At 32.8% G+C, this 20,010-nt stretch overlaps 2 protein-coding genes across 4 annotated transcripts in view; one reads left to right on the top strand and one right to left on the bottom strand.

Annotated features, from left to right (window-relative positions):
- Positions 1-1,889: 1,889 nt before the first annotated feature.
- On the bottom strand, positions 1,890-9,745 carry LOC128207924 (DNA-directed RNA polymerases I and III subunit RPAC1-like). The gene is made up of 11 exons (XM_052911118.1): positions 9,557-9,745; positions 8,813-8,884; positions 8,363-8,470; positions 7,606-7,738; positions 7,131-7,238; positions 6,616-6,665; positions 5,493-5,570; positions 4,518-4,584; positions 3,399-3,518; positions 2,890-3,006; positions 1,890-2,062 (listed from the first exon to the last, which is right to left on the bottom strand). The coding sequence occupies exons 1-11, from the start codon at positions 9,614-9,616 to the stop codon at positions 1,947-1,949; spliced, it is 1,029 nt and encodes a 342-aa protein (XP_052767078.1). The 5' UTR covers positions 9,617-9,745; the 3' UTR covers positions 1,890-1,946.
- Positions 9,746-9,940: 195 nt separating this feature from the next.
- LOC128208867 (nephrocystin-1-like) overlaps positions 9,941-20,010 on the top strand; it is a 38,746-nt gene continuing 28,676 nt past the window's right edge. For all 3 annotated transcript variants that reach the window (XM_052912536.1, XM_052912534.1, XM_052912535.1), the window contains exons 1-9: positions 9,941-10,082; positions 11,430-11,518; positions 12,071-12,131; positions 12,570-12,647; positions 13,321-13,385; positions 14,843-15,087; positions 16,959-17,061; positions 17,278-17,461; positions 17,692-17,789. In XM_052912536.1, coding sequence (XP_052768496.1) covers positions 10,020-10,082; positions 11,430-11,518; positions 12,071-12,131; positions 12,570-12,647; positions 13,321-13,385; positions 14,843-15,087; positions 16,959-17,061; positions 17,278-17,461; positions 17,692-17,789 — 986 coding nt within the window. In that variant the 5' untranslated portion in view covers positions 9,941-10,019. The remainder of the gene's footprint in view (positions 10,083-11,429; positions 11,519-12,070; positions 12,132-12,569; positions 12,648-13,320; positions 13,386-14,842; positions 15,088-16,958; positions 17,062-17,277; positions 17,462-17,691; positions 17,790-20,010) is intronic.

Here is a 20,010-nt window from a genome sequence, read left to right as displayed (position 1 = left end):
GGTGTTAGGTCTGGATCCTACTAATAAATATTACGTCAAAAGCATTTTCGTTACTTTTCTGGCAGTTGAAGTTTACCGTATGTTACCATAGCAACCATATGCATATTCTTTTATTTAAAAACTAAACAGTTATTTTTCAACAATGATAAGTGCTGTTTTCATCGAATTACAAGTGTTATTTTGTGTTTGTATCATTGCGGATAATTTGATAACAGTAATTCCATTTGCAAATTAAAGATTCTGAACAGCCATAATAAGATTGTTTCATAGACAGGAATCGAATTCTGTGCTCGTATGTCTGATAATTTGTAACTGTATGGAATTTTCATCATTTTTGTCTTTTAATAATTCTGGTATACATGTTAATATAATAAGTTCAAAATAGTTCACAGTACCAGGTGAACCAGCCGGAATGGTTACATAAGACACGATATACATCTGCAGAATGCTATCTTTGAATAAAATAATTAACTGTCAAAATTTGTAATATAGCTAGCAGAAGCCTCATATCTGAATAATGCGGCTTTGGTTTCATAACTGTTTTCGTGTTTTGCTTGGAAGATGGGAGTAGCAGGTACAACGATGCATTAGTGAAAATAAACAATAAAATGGCATGCTTAATGTTTCTTGGGTTTAAATGTCGGCTTCTGGTTTGCTTATCAGCAAAATTACCTAAGGGGCTCCCGTAGAAAACATTATCACTCGTACAGACATAAACAAAGATGTGAAGAGTAGATCACGGGATTGCGGATTTTCACTGGAACTGCAAGGGAGAAAAATCGTAATATCAATGTTTTACACCCTTTCGAGTTACATCCCTTGCCACGATTAAATTACCGGTAAATGTGACATTGACCTTCCCAATGGGAAAGGTCCATTACTTTTTAAAAACAAACAAACGCTAAATATTTAAAATAGGTCACATCATTTGGAGTTCTGTATTAAAGTTGCCACATAAATTTGACCATATATATATTATCTTGCTGCTAAATTTATAATACCATTTGTATGTATGGGTGTTACATGTGTATTTTGAACTTCTCTTGGAAGGTCAAATACTTATTTGAAATTGCACAGATCTATCAAATAGGCTTTATAATCTGAAATACTCATATTGATGTGACCTTGATATTCATAATGACCTTTGACCACATGGATGTAACCTTGACTATAATCTGTCGTGCAGTCAAAACGGATTAGAAACATGTACATTGTATTTCAAAGTTAAATTACCCTATAGGTTTTGCTTTGACCTTCACATTGACAAGGTCAAAATCATTTATTTCAAAATGCACAAATCAGTCAATTACCCTGGAGGGCTTTATAATTTTGATTGCTTATGAAGATGTGACCTTGACACTTAATTTGACCTTTGGCACAGAGTTAAAACAGGCCAAATGTATTTAAGACCTTGAATGTTCCCTTGTATACATGTCATTTTATGTTGTAGCAAATAACTTAACAAGAGCATCACAGAGCAAATGCTTGTTGTTATTGTTCAAGTCAAACAAAAGGCATGACTCGACAATCATTTATATAGGAGTTATGGACCTTGACGTAAATGTCTCTAGCAACATGTGTACCAAGTTTCAATTGGATATCTTGAACTATTTTTGAGTAATAACGAAGGTTGACGTTATAGCAAGACACTGACAAACTATGCCAAGGCTATGACAATACCTTCACTATTTTCTTTAAAATGACACCATATATGCTTATAAAATAGCTTAAATTGATCTAAAAAGAAAATGTAACCTTGATCTTTACTTTGACCTTTTTAACTTAAATAGTAAATGAACCTTTTAGATAATCTGGGACACAAACAATTCTAAAGGCCACAAAACAGGGTAGCTGAAGGACATATTATCATCCAAAATTGACACATTGAACAGTGTTTTGCAATTTAATATATGATAATCATTACAAAATAACAACACTGCAGCCCGCTACTTGTCCGTTTCGTCCAATTCTCTAGAAAGATCCCGGCACTTGGTCATGAGCACCTGTATCGCCTGTGACACCAATACTTCAGGGGGCAGAATTCCAGTCGACTCAACATTGACTGTAATATGAAACATGGAATAAATTAAACAAGAGCCTCCAAAATGGAGACTTATGCTATAACATCTGTTAAGTTTATATTAATTTATTCTATCTTGATTGTAAAGACAGCGGAAAACTGATATTGATCACTCAAGAGTCCGTTTTTCTGGCAGAAACCAGTACTGTGTCCTTTTTGATAGGCCATGATCAAGTACCCCTTGATGGGATCTTATACACAACCTTTCTGGTCAGATGTGAACACCTTTACCACTCAAACCCTCTAACAATATCATATGTGCTTTCATGGCATTGTTTTTTTGCAATGATTCAGTAAATATCTGAGACAGAGAGTTATAATAGAACTTGGCAAATATATACAGGGTCCATTTTATAAAACATCACTTTTTTATTTAATATTTTTGTCAGAGTAGATATAATATCAATATTTCTGAGTAGATATAATATTCATATTTCTTAGTATTTCTAAGTTGGAAAATGAATTAAATGTTTAACTGAAATTCTTGATCTTACACTATTTTATTGTAGGCTGATTAATAAGATAACCCTCATTTAAAACATACCGGGTATGAATCATGTCAAAACTATAAGTGAAATAACAAAAACATTTCGTAAACTATGTCAAAACCATTACCGGTATGTCAAATACCATTAGGATAATGATGTCAAAATCAGTAGGAGAACTATGTCAAAAGAATTGGGAATTATATCAAAACCATTAAGTGTTTTTGTGTGAAACCATTCAGTGAAATGAGTCAAAACCATTTAATACATTATGTCAAAATCAATAAGTTGCTATGCCAAACATTAAGTTAACTATAAACTCACAGATAAAGTGGTCTCTGACACGGCATAGCTTGACACAGTCTTTCAGGTCGTCATGTCGCATCACCTCCCGACTACAGGTGTCCTTGCGTGGATGGGCAACCCTCGCCTTCTTCTCACCTGAGGTTAGATTATACTTATATATTAAAGCTGAATTTTGAGAAATCTCACTGGAGTCAATTTCGAGTTGGAAATCAGTACTGTAGTCCTTTTTAGCAGTCAAGGGAAAGTGACACGAGTAGGGCTTGTGCCCACAACAACTTGGATGAGAGGCAGACACATATTCTACTTCACCGATGATTTAATGTAATATCATCGCACATTTGATAACCATGTAAAATCCAAATTGTTTTTAAAGTCATTTACTGCAATTCTTTCATTCGACTTGCAGTTACATTGATGACTGATTGATTTTTATATTATGAAGGAGTATTCTGTTTGTTATTCAGTAATTCAATATTTCACCGACAAAGTTTAATCCTATACCAAAGAGCTTTCACAAAATGATATACCATCAACTGTATCAATCTCAATGACCCCGCTGGAGAAACACTTCTGTAGTTTGACAGCCAGTTCCCCTGTGACTGGTTTCAGCAGAGTGATTTCAGGTAGCAGGCGATAGGATGCAGTAGCTGAAAAACAACAACAGATAAAGCATTTAAAGTGCGTTTTATGAACTGGAAATTAAGCCAGGATTGGGACTATGGAGCTCAATTCACACAAAAATATTAAATATAAATCTTTCACACAATTTAGACAAACAATTTATAAATACCTGATTTCTCAGAACAAAGAATTGTTCATTGAGATTAATGCTACAGAAATTCTAATAATAAGGTGCAATACTGTACGAAAAGAGATCATTACGCATATAAAATTCATAAGAATTACATGTATTTCTTATCAACAGTGTGAAATTCTATGCAATATACTATAAATAACATATAACTACATCCAGTTCTGAAAAGTTTACACATTAGGAGATAAGACTTTAATAATTTTGATAAAATAATGATCTTTTTATGATAAAATAATGATCTTTTTATTCATTTTGTTTTGTTATGATAATATATTCAAATAAATTTACTAGCCATATTAAAATCTTCAGTTAAATAGATAGCTTTAATCAGAATTCAGTTTAACAGTTATAAAAAATATGCTCATTTAATTAATAAAATGTCAAATTGTCTACGTTAGTCTAAGCATTTACTATGATAAACAAGTTTTAAACAATTACATTGTTCTAATTTATTGGCTGTTCAATCTTAAAACTGCATTCTCTCACAGATTTGACTTTTTTGTTTCAGAATCAGCTGATTTTGGCATCAATGCCTCCTGTTTGGTTATGCAAGATAACTCTCAATAGAACAGATCTCATCTGTTTGAATAACTCAGAGACAATTTCTATTTTTTTTAAGCGTTATGAACACTTTAAGCCATAAAACGTCAATCTTCCAAAGTATATATGGAAAACTACTTTCTGATATTTTGTCAGCCAAGTTTCCACACATTTATACAAAAATGGCTCTGAGACAAAAAATAGATAACAGCTGTCAAAACAGTCAATATATGAGAGTGCAGCTTCAAACCTGAATTAGATTATTCCTTAATAAAAGACATCAGTTACTTACCAACTGGTGAGAACTTTGCGTGATCTTGACCAATTCCTTTCACACAGAACAGTTTCAGGTCAAGCTCCTGTGGGAGAATTTAAGCTAAGCTTGTTATAAAACATATATTAATCCATGTCAGTTTTAAATAGGTGAACCTTATGCCTGTTACGATGCACATCTTACATTGTGCTTTTAACATTGTACATTTAACATGATGAAACATTTAACATTGTGAATTTAACATTGTGCATCTTATGTTGTACATTTAATAATGTACCTTTATCTTTTGTATTATATCCAAGCCTGCAGTTTATAATAATTCTGTGTTATTGTTTTGGCCTGATAGACTAATAATTACGATTAATTATCAGGTTTTACTGACACCAGTTGACCATTCCTAGCCTCATAGTCAAAACATCACTTCACGTCTTACACCAACAGTCTTAAAGCTGCACTCTCACAGATTTACCGTTTTGAAAACTTTTTTTTTTGTCTTGGAACGAGCAAATTTTTTGCAAAAATCCATGGAAACCAGTGATATAAGACTGCTGACAAAAAATCAAATAGCAGATTTTTATATTTAAGTTCAAAAATTTATGTTTTAAGCACTTTTCTTAAACCGTTGCTAACGGTTTAAGCCATAAAACATTTTTTGTCAGTAATCTTATATCATTGGTTTGCAGATATTTCCGCAAAAATGTGCTCTTTCCAAGACAAAAAATAAAAAAGTTGTAAAAATGGTAACTCTGTGAGAGTGCAGCTTTAAACAAGAGTTACTTTCCCTTTGATAAACAAAACATGTTCGTCATCATATCTGGAGTTATACGAATAAATAGTTTCATGTGAACATCTTTAAAGATTATTTTTTTGGCCATGGTTAATGATACAAGCTAACAATGGTACCAAGGCACAAATATGACATTAAATCAACTATTTGTCTTTGAAAAAAAAATGGACAAGCTAAATAATGCATAACTCATAAAGTGAGCGTACTTGTCCAGGCCTCAGTTTTGCGATCAATATGGGTTCATCTTCAGTGACATGGACCGGCCTTATGTCTCCTTCTTTAAACTGAAATACAAGATACATGGAATAGAAGATACATGAAATACAAGATACATTAAATGCAAGATATATGATGGTTTTACGTAAAGAATTCTAAAAGAAATGATACTGGAAAAATAACTTCAATATTCTTCTGAGCCGTATTTATAAAACATATTATGTTATTCTCTTACTTTATACATTGTTTTCCTATTATTTTCATTATAAGTCAAATTAAAAGATATGAATAAACTGTTTTGAGGTAATTAAAAGTCGAAAAATGACTTCAGCTAGGAATTTAATTATTGCATAGATGTTTTATGAATCCCATAGCTGCAATTTATATGGCTTGAAACAAAAGATATATATTATGGAATGGATACCACTTATTTGTTCATTGATTAACATTTCTTTGAACAATTCAAGGTTGCTTCTTGCTAACCATTCAAATCCTTTACCATTACAGCTTGAAAACAAAAAGAGAGTGTCCTCAGATCAGTGAAATGTTCTTTTAGCCCTGCGACACAAAGTTTTAATAGCAATTTTAAGTGACCATGACTCAGCTGTGAATTTTACTTCATGAAAAATATTATTCGCTGTAATACAAATTCAAACATGAGCCATACGGAGCAAATGCTCATCTGTTCTTTTGTATTTCAGTTGAACAAGGGGCAAAACTGAATAATGATCAAAGCCAGAGTTATGTGCCTTGCCTATTCATGTGGATATCATCTCTTCCAACATGTGTGCACCAACTTTCATTTGGATACCCTGACTGTTGAGTTGTTGCCCAAAGACATTGTCAATGACACAAAGGCTATCACAATATCCTGATATATGTTTTTGTCTGAAAAGCAGATAAGCTTATTTAATATTTTTTTTAACAACCAAGCTTGACCTTGACCTTCCCAAAACAACCTTATTCTTAAGTACATTCTTAGGTACATTAAATTATCCCATTTTAGTAGGTTCTATCAAAATACTCCGAGCAAAAAGTCTGGTACAGTTAAATCACAAAGGCGAACAATACCCACTTTCACCAGACAAATGCCACAATTGGTGTTCAACTCACTATATTTGCCTGGTTTCCAATGGGTACCCACTTTAAATGTCTTGTTGTGACTGAAAGTAAACATCATATACAATATCCTATTATAATAGCAATGTTTCATTAAAATAATGTTACATAAAAATCTTAAGCATGGAACTAAATTTTAAAAAGTATAAAAAAAAAATCAAATGATTCTTTTCAGGTTTAGATTATATTAATTTCTATAAACTTGACCGTGGTGAAAGCTTATTGAATCATGCTAAAGTCTGTTTCCTTGGTAGATTCCAGTTCTAGTCTCTGTTTTGAGGGGTCATGAGAAAGTACCCCAGGTGGGGCTCAAACCTAGTTTTTTGGGAAGCACAATCTACACAAAAAAATAATATCTAAAAATTATGTAACCAAAAAACCCAAACACCACTAAAATTCTGTTACAAATCTGATGCAATTTTCATTTATATACAGTAACTCATTCTCAATCTGCAACAAATGAAATTATACTATCATAGTATTAACTTGAATGTATCATTTAAGGAAACCTTTGTGGTCTTTATACATGTTGTCTGGGTCATCAGTTTTTGGGTTGCGTGTACATTTCACCTTCAGCTCAAACTGGATTGTGTCTTCTTCTGTTGGGTCGGCATCAGCTATCAAAAGTAGGAAAGAAGTAACTGTTGTAAAATCAAAATAAGTACCTGGAGCAAGTTGTGAGGCCCTGTGTAATCTATGAGGACTGCAAAAGAGCCTTCCATACATAGGGAAGGTTTAAACCATGCCTTGGTTTTATCAGTTCATTAAAAGTAGAGGTTTTATATGCAACACTGAGTTGCTGAAGTGCACTCGCCATAAGGCAGCTTAATTCTGGCCGCAATAAAAGAGATGCATAGGATAAGTAAGGAGCGCTTTGAGGCTAACTGCTTAGGCGATGCATCCCTTATTGTCTTTATCATTGATTTAAACCGTTCTTAAATCTCAGTTATGCATACATGGAATAAAGAGAATTAATGGTCTTACGGTTCTGTTTGTACTGGAAGAGCCTGGGATCTGCCTTGATGGGAATGAGACCAAGTCTATGTGCTAGTACCTCGTCTTGGATAATGGATGTGTTGTTGAAAATATGAACCTTTTCAATAGCCATTGTCGGAACCTGTGAAAACATAAACCCCGATGATCTAATTCAAGCCAAAACAAAAGAACTTAGGACAATCTACGAGCAGCATGGCTTTACATGTGATATTTGTTTGGTCCCAGTTGGGCTCGTCAGTATCTAAATCAAATCGAACTACCGGGTCGAGTTGCAATGTCATTTTTTCCTCTAAAAAGTTTGCTTTCTAGCACCATGACCACAAAAAGGTGACAACATAACCTAAAAGGCATATAGATGAATTAAAAAGAAGATTTTATTTTCCCATTACATGATGCAATCATAGGTATGTTAACACTGATTTTCCTGACGTAGAAAGTCCCTGACTCAATTTTTTCTGGAAGAGACCCACATTTCTAACTTACTGTGAATCCATAGAACCCCCATAAAAAACACTTTTGTTTTGTATAAACATTGTATTACCACATGAATTTACAAGAAATGCCGTTTTTGTCAATGATGTGGGTCCACCTAATAAATACTAGAGAATAAATAAATATTAATGACACATTAACTTTGCAAGATCAATGCATAAGTACCATTACCATCACATAAGTCAAAACAGATTCAAGATCATTGCAATGCACACATACAAATAGTTTACTGTTTCATCTAGAACTTTTATACCTCTGACAAAAGTATTCTGCGGAAGGCATTAGCAATGGCTGCATCAATCCCTATCATGTCAAATTCCAGTTCATCAGCTGCCAAACGTCCAACCTCGATGCGGAAATTCTGAACCACAGAATACATATGTATGATATTGATTTATATATAATATCTAAAATAATGTATTATGAAAAATATCAGTAAATAACAATTTTATGTTACTAATCTTGATGAAATCTCATTTTAAGGTGTGTTTAAAAAGAAAAATGTTTTTCTTCGTAAAGTGCTCTTATATTAATTCCAAAACTTTTAAAGCAAGAGGATTAAGATTTGTGCAAATAAAAATATCATTGTTAGATATTAATGTAGTTTTTGGTTATGACAATTTTACCAAATAATAAACTACTTTAAAAAACAAACAGTGATTGTAAACCTTTGTTATAACTCACTAATTATATGTCAGAATACCTTTTCAAATTTCTCTTTATTCCAAGCATCATCATAACCATCATATGATCCTGGAAAGTCAGTACTGTGAACCTACAATACATTTTATATAACTTGTAAGTGTTACTGAATTAGGACGGAGATGTTTAATATTTAACAGTTTCTGAATAAGTTACTTTATCAATTGAAAGCAATCAAAGTTAATCTGCATCAATCTATGGTTGTCCGGTTAGCGCAGTGGTTAGCGCACTCGCTTCTCACCTAGGCGACCCGGGTTCGATTCCCGGCTTGTGCGCATGTGAGTTTGGTTTGTGGTCACCAAGTGGATAAGTGGGTTTCCTCCGGGTTCCCCCACAACACAAGACCACACTCTCGCGTAATCTCGTGCCAACGAGAGTGATTAATATAATGTTGTAATAACTTGTTTCACAATCGTTGTAAAATAAATATGTTTAAACTAAACTAATCTATGATCAGGTAAAAAGTTATACTGTGAAGAGCATGCTTGGGTAATTTGGTTAAAAAGGTAATAGACTGAGCTAACATCGTGAGAAAAGGGTAGATGGTTCTTCAATTGTTTTATATGCATGTTGACACAAACTACCTGCCTGGCACCAAAAAGGCATGACAACGGTGAAGCTATGACAATCTTTAGATTTAATACTCCGAAAAAAACCTAGACAAACAATTTCAACCACAGCAACCAGAAATTGACATACGTAAATCGTTCTGCTAAAAGAAAAACTTCAAAATCATGTTGTTTACATTTTCAAGACCATGTTCTTTTAGTTCAACTCTGGTTCTTATTTCCTTAATTCTGTCCATTGCAAATAAATAAAAACACCAGATATTTAAACTCTCTGAATATTTGCTGGCGGTGTGGAAGGTGTACTAAATTTTCTGATTAAAAATTGTGAAACATGTGCCAGTGTTTTGATTTTACTTAAAAAACAGAGGAACTCCGCAAAGAGTGATGCACGACAAAAATATTAATATACTATTTTGTTTTTAGTCAAAACATTCTATATAAGTCTCTGAAATGAAAAATAACCTCAACAACGAATTGAAAAGAATACATCTTATTTTATTGGAATATTTATAAAAAAATATTGTGCATTGATAATACTGATTTGTTTGCAAATGGCCGCCGGAAGTTGATAATCTTTTTATTTTGGTTGATTTTGTTTGCATTTTTTTGTGGTTTGACTTGTTAATATAAGCATTTAAAATGGTCAAGGAACTAGGACCCTTGGACAAAGTTATTAAAGAAGGAGATGTGCTGAGGAAACAGGTACCATTTAGATAGTTAACACAGTTTACATTTTAAATTACCAGAAAACAAGTTCATTCTTGATCTGAAACTCAAGAACATGTAGATTACTTGTTATTTTGAAAACATTATTGAAATATGTCAATTCCAACCAATTAAAGTAGACCTGCGAGGAAAAACTAAACCCAGTGCAGACTCGAACCTGCAAAGGCCAGAGCACTAACAGTAGCACAGTGTTTTTCCGACTTGGTGCCGGTTCTTACACATGCACACAACAGCTGGAAAAATCCTAATGTCATTTATATAAAATGCAATAACAAATCTGAATTTCTGGCAGATCTGTCATTCAAGCCCAAACAATAACTTTCAAACCTTTTATCATCAGTCTGTTTTTGTCAAAATGAATTGGTCAGGCATAGTGCATTCATACAATTTCTAATTCTAATAGTCTGTTCAAAAGCTCACATGAGCTAATGTTGTATTGTTTATATCTTGCTTACTCAAAATAAAACATATCCTATCTTACCTTATCTTTACTCTAAAGAAAGGTTGACGTAAAATGTAAAAATGTGATGTAAAAAATCCTATGGTAATTGCCAACCAGCTATTAGTTGGTTGATTTACAATGAAATATTTACACCTCAACTTCCATACCTTTATTGAACTGCCTTTCGGCAATTGCATTTATCATCTGATGAACGCAGTATCTTACGATATGTTCGGGTCGCGAATCATCACATAACAATATACATGGAAATTATTTATCTTCTTATTGTTTGTATTGTGTCAGCAGGTCCCGTAAAAAGAAATGAACATTTTTGAAAGTGTTAATTAATGATATGTTATATGTGTTGTTGCCATTAGTCTGTCAATTTTATGTTTAAAAGTAATTTCAAGTGGTTGATCTTTTCCCGCGTTATTGTGACTTCTTTTAATAAACTGTTTCCAGTTATGGTCGGGTTGTTTCATTTACAGAATGGGTGAGAAAGGATTACTGTAACCTTTCATAATATGAAATGAAGTATTTTTTAACAATTCTTGAATGAAATAATGAACTGGTTGTGTAAATATAAGTAATGAATTGCGGAATTGATGTCATTATTTGGGATATGAACGCAATTGGGCTGGTCAAAGTATGCGTTAAGTCCACACACTTTTACCACCCCAACTGCGTTCATACCCTGATACTGACATCAATCCCGCATTTCATGATTCCTTAAATAACATCACTGTTCCTGACCAAAAAGATACTGGTTGGCTATTTTGCATATGAATACATGTGCTCAAAAACTTTCAATGTTTCAGTGGCTGTATGAATATATATTATATTACTATAAAATTAGACTATCTGAATGCCTTCTATTTCAGGTGGATAAGATAGTGAAAGAAAGTTTAAAGAATGCCAAAGATAAAAAATTGAAGGACAAAGAAATCAAGCTTAAGGCAAATTTTAGAAGGTGAGAAACAAGTTTAGGTCTTAAATACCTTGATATTAATAATTATATCATCAACAATAAAAAAACTGTTACCAGCATTAAGATCACAAATAATTTACATTTTTTCTTGGACATTTGTTTGAGATACTTTCTTTACATTCTTTCAAATTTTAAGCATGTTATTTCAATAATATTTTAAATTTTTGCCTCTGTAACACAACAGTATCTTGATGTTTTATTCTGTGTTCACAAGTAAAGGTAATGATTAATTGGTGTCTGCTTCCACAGCTGGTGGTCACAGGTTCAATCACCTTCCGTGTGATTCCAAGCATGAAAACCAAAAGTTCTATTAAAAAATGTGTAGGCTATATTGGACCCCGTTCTCTGTTTCTTCAATTCTTCTGTCCCCTCAGAAAATGTCTAAGTCCCCACAAATGGCGTTTACATTAACATAATATAGATTAATACATTATCAATGTTTTTAGTACTTTGATTTTTTTTATAGGGAAGCATCTATGATTATGTATGGCATATGCTTTTTAGTATAATATTAAAACCTCTTGTATATTTCAGTTGCTATGAATTAAAGCCGCAAGTAACAGCATTGTTACAAAAAGCAGAGGATCTAACAGAGGTTATTGATTTATTTGAAATTTTGGCTGAGTGGAACATAATTAGAAAATAAGTACTGTAAAAGTACAATTAACTTCCAAAAGCATTTAATCTATGGTTTGTTTGTTGTGCACCAGTATTTGTTTTTTGACTATAATGATACTATTTTAATTCACTTTCAAATATAAAACGTTTACAGTTCTGAAAATCATTAAAATATATGATGTATAATTATGTCATCAGTTGAATAGGACACAAATGTTAGTACTTGCTATCATTGTGTAAATAACATTTCATTGATATTTCATGTAATGCAACATCATTTATTATGAGTTGTGTAGATATTGTGTATGTTTGGCTGGTTGCTGGGTTTTTTTAACTTTTTTTTGACATGAAATATCAGGCATGTATTTAATAATATAGATGGAATATTGATGGTAATTTGTGACTTTTTAATCAGGAAGGTGAAGAAAAGAAGCAACAAAAAAACTTTGAGACAAAGAAGAAAAAAGAAGTAGACAGAATAACAGCATGGCAGGTAAAATAATAAAAGAGAACTGGCATAACAATATGTATACAGTGTTGCACTAGGGTTTCAACTAATAGGACATGCATGGCAGCTGAAATTAAACACAATAAATCAATTCTTAACATGATTGTCAAATTCATAAGGTTCCCTTAGTGTTCTTTTCCCCCAAGCAGCCTGTCCCCCTTTTGCAGAACCCTGTCCTTTCTGTAACCTGGCTAAAACATTAGTAACACTTATCATTACTGTTTATAAACAGTTTAAATCAAACCTAGACTAGCTATTTTAAGGTAAAATAAGCCTGTCATTTAATCACGTCATTAATGATCATTTTAATTTTTTATGCCTCGTGACCCTGTATACTAGTTATTTTGTTATTGTTTGAAAGGTTATTGTTTGCTGATTACTTACTAGTATATATATAAGATAACTGGTACCATATTTTTTTCAAACTTTTGGGACAAATAGAGTAAAATATCAATAAAGCAGTAAATTTATCACTTTTAATGAATTGTGAGCTTCTCATTATTTAAAATAAAAATTTGAAAATACTGGAGCGGAAAGAATATCTTTATGGGGAAAACTAAGCTGGTGTTGGATATAAATCTTGCTTAACTGTGTAAACTTAAATTATGCTCAAACGTGTTGGACATGTATTAATAATTTTTCAATGAACTCCTTACAGAACCAGCTGGAAGATGCCATGAGCAAGGTGCTTCCAGAGGAAGAAGAGAGAACAACATATGAAAAGTGAGTCCCGGTGTAGTATAGGGTATAGCATTGGTGTATCATATTACAATGTACATGATTTATAGGCAGTGTGTGTGTGGGGGGGGGGGGTGTAGATTTAGCCTGGTTCTTTCATGCGCGTCATTTTATGTCTGTCCTTCAAGATGGTTAGTATTTTATATGGTGAGACAGGGAATCAAATCTGTGATCCCTGAATTGATGGTCAAGTGCTTTACCACTAAACAACGTATACATTCATAAGTTTTATGTATTAAGTTAATTATTTATCAAGGGTCAACTATGTGTGTGATTCTTATCATCATGAATAAGAATCATTTTGAAAGGCACTTCTGATATCAGAAGTAAATTTGAATGTGATGCATAATTGAAAGGTTTATGAACAGAACAGAATTGAACAGTTTATAGATATTTATGCCCCCTTTTGAAAAAAGTGGGGTATATTGTTTTGCACATGTCGGTCGGTCGGTCGGTCGGTCTGTCTGTCTGTCGGTCGGTCGGTCGGAATACCAAATGGTTTCCGATCAATAACTTGAGAACGCTTTGACCGAGGGACCTCATACTTGGTATGTGTATTGGTCATCACCAGCAGATGAACCCTATTGATTTTGAGGTCAGTGGGTCAAAGGTCAAGGTCAGTGTGACCTTTACATGAAAAACGGTTTCCGATCAATAACTTGAGAACGCTTTGACCCAGGAACCTCATACTTGGTAGGTGTATTGGTCATGACCAGCAGATGAACCCTATTGATTTTGAGGTCAGTGGGTCAAAGGTCAAGGTCAGTGTGACCTTAACATGAAAAACGGTTTCCGATCAATAACTTGAGAACGCTTTGACCCAGGGACCTCATACTAGGTAGGCTTATTGGTCATGACCAGCAGATGAACCCTATTGATTTTGAGGTCAGTGGGTCAAAGGTCAAGGTCAGTGTGACTGTAAGCTGAAAAAAGGTTTTCTGATTGTCCATATTTTTTTAATGCATGCACAGATGATTGGGATTGATGTATAAATGTTTGTATAGAAATGATTTTCTTTTATGTTACTATTTTAGTTGGGCATTTATTTGCCTTCTTAAGTTATCATAAGTAGATGACCTGCCTCATATGCATCCAATGACAAATCAGCTGTCATTTCAGTCCATGCATATTTCATTCAATTGTCCAAATATTTCTGGCAACTTGGCGCTCAGGGGGCATAATGTTTGACAAACATCTCTTGTTATTTAGTTGTTGTGAGTAGTCATGTCTTAGGTCATTCTTTGCAAACTTGTTCATATAAGCCATGAATCAGACACTTATTTAAGGCATTTAATATAAAGAAATTTGGTAAACATGTTAACGATACATGTAAGCATATAACCCGTCACTTTGGTAAAAATATTTCTAAGGTTTTTTCCCTTTTCTCAACTCATATGAACAGGTGAGCATATGCCTCTTGTTAATGTTATCTTAAATTTCAGAGAATTAAAAAAGGAACTCGGAGGTGAAGAAGAAGAGGAAGAAGAAGAGGAGGATGAAGACGATGATGATGATGATGATGATGAAACTATGGCAGGTACAGCTGCTGAAACCACCCTGGGTGAGACAGGAAAAACTGAAGGTGATGATGATGAAGAAGAGGAGGAGGAAGACGATGAAGATGAAGAAGATGATGAGGATGAGGGTGATGAAACTGCTGGAGAGACATTAGAACCACCTAAGAAATGTAAGATAGGAAGCAGATATTAAAAAGAGTGTTGAATCAATTAGGTCCATTTTTTATTACAGTACATATTCCAAATTTAAATTTAAATTTTAGTTGTAATATTATTCAATAATGAAGAGCTATTAAGTAGAGATAATCAGGCATATCCATCTTTGTTTTTTAAAGTTTAACTTTAACGAAAAGTATTTTATTTATTTAAAGATATTATTTATTTTTTAATGATACTGTAAAAATGCTATAACATGAGAAAAGACAATAAAAAATGCTGTATCAGTCATAAATAATCTGTTTTACAATCAGGCACACATCTCTTTTGACAAAATTAGTTGTATTCGATATTTTTTTAAACATTTAAGAATTCAGTTTTCTGAGAATATGTCTGAAACTCAGACTGAAGATTTCAGTGAATACCGTAAATGACTGGGTATTAGACGCACTTTTTTCCCTCAGATTTTGATGCAAAAAAATACCTGCGTATAATACCCAGTAACAATTTTTTGAACTTTTTTTCTGAGGTCAATTTCAAGCCGAGAGTTTGTTTAGATTTATGTAGAAAGGGATGTTACTCGCGTCATATTGATCGAGTATATACGGGTTAAAACGGCAGTTGAAGATCGGGATACGGTATATCGTAAGACGTTTATAATTTCAACAAAAATATTTTTCGATTAAAGTTACCGTAATTCACCTAAGAGTTCGGACACTCTAAATATTTGGACACCCATAATTATTTCCCAAAATAATTTATTTTGCGTACCTAATTTTCGGACACCCAAAGGACATCAATCATAACTTTCATAGTTACCAAGTTTCACAGACGAAGATTATTGATTTTTATCTTTACAATGCCTGGCTAGATTACCTAACCGTATACACCACTGTGACAATTTAATTAGTTACTACCCATCCTAAACGATTTATTGCCTGTTGAAAAGGAAGTGTGATATATTTTTTTGAGGATTAAACAAACAACAAGGGCAATCAAGGGATTAAGAAAACATTGACATGGCATGTTTGTAAAACGATCTGCCAATAAGCTTTCAAACTTGTACCACACTTATAGACTATATGAAGCAATAATCGTACAGTTATACATTAATCCTGCATAGCAATGTCCATGCTCTCCACGAGATCCTCGTGGGTATAACTGTAAGTTATGTGACGTCACACAGTGTGACTCTTTGATCTGAAGCCGATAGAATGTCTTTATTCAGTTCAGTGCATGTATAAAATTGTGTTTTAATTAACTTCATGAAGGATTTACACTTATAGGCGTAATAAATAAGTTTATGACCATTGATTACTACGGATAAATTAATAAGTGGTAAAAAGCAAACATGAAGAAAAAAGGCAGGTTAAACAAACATGTAAATAAAATGTAAAAATGATAATTTTCTATGTATTCGGAGAGCGAAAAAAAAAATTAATTTATGGTGTCCAAACTCTTGTGAATTACGGTATTCAATATTATTTTGAATAATAAATTGAATTAAATAATAATCAAACTTCCATATAAAAAAGCAAAGTTGGGCACTGTCAAAATATTTTTTGCATAACATAACTTTTCATTCTCGACAGTATGGTTGTATGGTTTTAAAGATAACCATCGCCATTTTCACGAAAAAAATTTTTTTGTCACTGTCAACAAACATGGTGGCTGAAAATGCTGGACGATTTTGACATTTTTTCCTTGCGTCTTTTAACCAAAAACATAGATTCAAAGTTTTTTTCTCGTTTTTTTCACAGATTTTTTTCCCTGCGTCTAATACCCCCTATCGTCTTATACCCAGTCATTTACGGTACAGACCCTATTGTATATATTTTTGCATTATTTTATTTGTCTTCAAATTCATGTTTAATGTACTTTAAAGCTGACAAGAAAGATGCTGATGAAGAAGAGGATGAAGAAGAAGAGGAGGAGAGTGAAGAAGAAGTTGATGAAGAAGAAACTCAGCTGAAAAAGGTGGCACAGAGGTAATGAAAGAGCTGCTGTTGAGAGCACTATTGTTTGTTTAACACATAAAGAAGATGAAATCAGAATAGTTTAGACGTATATTCAAATCATGGCATCAGAAATTAGTAGAACTGTTATTTTGTAGTTATGTAAGTCTCAACAATTCTATTTGCTCATGCTTGTGACCCAATTATTTCCAAGTATCATTTAAGTCAAACTTATGTGCTACATTTCAGCAAAGCAAGTCCAAAGAGTAAGAAACACGTTGAAGTCGAAGAGGAGGAAGAGGAAACAGAAGATGAGGAAGAAGATGATGAAGAGGAAGAAAGTGAAGAAGAAGAAGATGATGACGATGATGATGAAGAAGAAGAAAGTGGGGAGGAGGAAGAAGGGCAAACAACCATGGAAGTAACCACATCTGTGAGTGATTTCCTCCCTTTGATTGTGTTTTGTCATTTTTTTAACAGTGTGTTTATTTATTTAAAGCCAAGTATGATAAAATGTTGGCGATTTTACCCTAAAGTATGACTTCGATTATGCCAGTTCCGCATTATGAGGCCCATCTTCAATAATTAATTTTTTCAGGGTTGCCAATTAGAGGCCAATATTCCATGATTTTCACTGGAAGTAAATGACATGTAATTTTTCAGGGTCGCCAATTTGAGGCCCTGTATGATTATTCCGGGGAGCAGGAACAGGGTGACCTCAGCTTCAAGAAGGGAGAAATAATCACCATTCTAGAGACAAGGTAATTATGAAATTAAGTATCCTCTTCAAAAAGCAGAAAAACAATTTAAATATATGTATCTCTGAAATGAGGCGCAAAAATGATCCTACCTTGGGAAAAATTATATTTTCATTTTATGTCGAAATATTGTGTCTTTTGTGAGCAGATATCTGAGTATTGACTAAGGCAAAGAAGGGTAAAAAGTCCCTGGATGTTAATAGTTTATTTTGAAATTTATTCTAAAATGACTCTGATTCTTTTCCATAATGGTTATCTTGATAAATGTTCAAACCTAGAAATTTGGATAAAAAACAAAACTGATAACAAAACCCTCCATAGTAGCTCTCCATATCATTTATTTTCTCTGACAATGTTGCATTTTAACATGCACAAAGTCTTTTTATATTTATAATATTAGTTCCATTTAACAATGGGTACATTTAATTCAAGTATGTCAAAATATTTTAGCAGCACTTAAAGCTGCACTCTCACAGATTGAACGTTTTGACAATTTTATTATTTTTTGTCTTGGAGCGAGCCAATTTTGGCAAAAAACCATGGAAACCAGTTATATATGACTGCTGACAAAAAATTAGATCGCAGATTTTTATATTTTATTTCAAAAATTGATGTTTTATGCATTTTTCTTAAACCGTTAGTAACGGTTTAAGCCATAAAACATAAATTTTTGAATGGAAATATGAAAATCTGTGATCTGATCTTTTGTCAGCAATCTTATATCATTGGTTTGCAGATATTTATGCAAAGATTTGCTCTTTCCAAGACAAAATATAAAAAAAAGAGTGCAGCTTTAAAATGTAATTTCTGGAATGGCTCATCATCATCAAGCATTTATAACGGTCTTTTGCACTTAAATAATAAAACGGTAATATCACCTTGAATGGGTTTTAAGCATAAAATAAAAGAAATATTGTTTGTTAATACCAAGAGATATCAATTTTATTTTATCTTGTGAACATCAAAATTTCACATTTTCATCGGTGGCTGTGGTGCTTGTGAAAATATTACTTGCAGTGCTCACTTGATGAATAAGAACTGATTTCCCACTGAATCAAACAAATATCCTCTGTATGTAGGAATTATTTGCAATTAAATAAAATTCATTTGTTACATTTGTAGAAATCCAAGGTGGGTAGAAAGTAACTGTGTGTATATGTGTTTAATTTTAGAATGATTTACAGTAGATAAAATTAATTTTAGTGGTGTTTTATGTGTATTAACGGTAATCATGGTAAGTTACCGTAAATTAATATAAAAAATAACGGAGACTTTATTGTAGGCTGGCTGTTTTAATAAAAGATGAACCAGAATTACTCTACATATTTTAAAATGTTAACAAAACTTTATAAGTTTACACCACGATTAATATGACACACAATTTGGGTCACAAGTCACCTTCTACCTGTCGTTATATATGAACAGAGGTGTTTTTCAATATTAAGAAGTGCAGATCTAAATAAAGATGTGCACCTCTACATTCAAAAGTGCACCTTTATCTCATAAAAAGAGGTGCACCTCTATATTTAGCTTGGCACCTGTATATTTAGCTTGGCACCTGTATATTTAGATTGGCACCTCTCTCGAGTTTCTCCTTTATTTCGGCTTTACAGTGAGGTTTAAGTGACTTTTGACCCAAATGGTTAGTCATAGATTGGTACATTTGCTGACCATGTGGTATTGATTTTATTTAGTCACTCTAATTTTAGGTTTGTTTTGACAATGGTTAATACAGTTTCCACTTATATTGATCTGAAATTAAAGATTTGTTTTGTTTTTAAACTTGATTTTATTAGCTTTACACTTGTGAAATTTATGTATGGAGCACAAGGCACATTATTATTATTGTCCAGTTAGCTTATTGTCAGAATAGTTTTTTCTTCATGAAAAATCTTCAGCTGAACATTGCCACACTCATCTCAACTCATATTTGATTTTACAAGCGCATGTACTTATAACTTGGTACTTAGTATTTAATGCATTTTTTTTCCAAAAAGTGTTCAATTTTATTAAAAATAGTAATATTCTAGTGTTTTTATCTAGAAAAAATTGTCCTGCATAATAATTGCCCAGGGAGTTGAGAGGTACATGTACTCAAAAGAAATGCTTGCGAATGCTAATCCATCAGAATACTGCATAAAGAGACTCGCTAACAGATTTTAGATTGGAGATAAAAAAAATTCAAACTTTGTTAAAATTGATTTAGTTTATTGAAATTATTCAA

Source organism: Mya arenaria, chromosome 11 (assembly GCF_026914265.1).
Source record: "Mya arenaria isolate MELC-2E11 chromosome 11, ASM2691426v1".
NCBI classification, from domain to species: Eukaryota; Metazoa; Mollusca; class Bivalvia; order Myida; family Myidae; genus Mya; species Mya arenaria.
The sequence above is the reverse complement of the archived record's forward strand: the minus strand, read 5'-3'. Positions and strand labels throughout refer to the sequence as shown.

Bases quoted from the DNA above. Each gene is read 5' to 3' on its own strand.
- LOC128207924 (XM_052911118.1), bottom strand. From the start codon at position 9,616: ATGGACAGAATTAAGGAAATAAGAACCAGAGTTGAACTAAAAGAACAT. The intron at 8,885-9,556 runs GTAAACAACATG...AATGTATTGTAG, and splicing joins AAGAACATGGTCTTGAAAAT to GTTCACAGTACTGACTTTCC. The intron at 3,519-4,517 runs GTAAGTAACTGA...GTTGTTTTTCAG, and splicing joins CGCAAAGTTCTCACCAGTTG to CTACTGCATCCTATCGCCTG.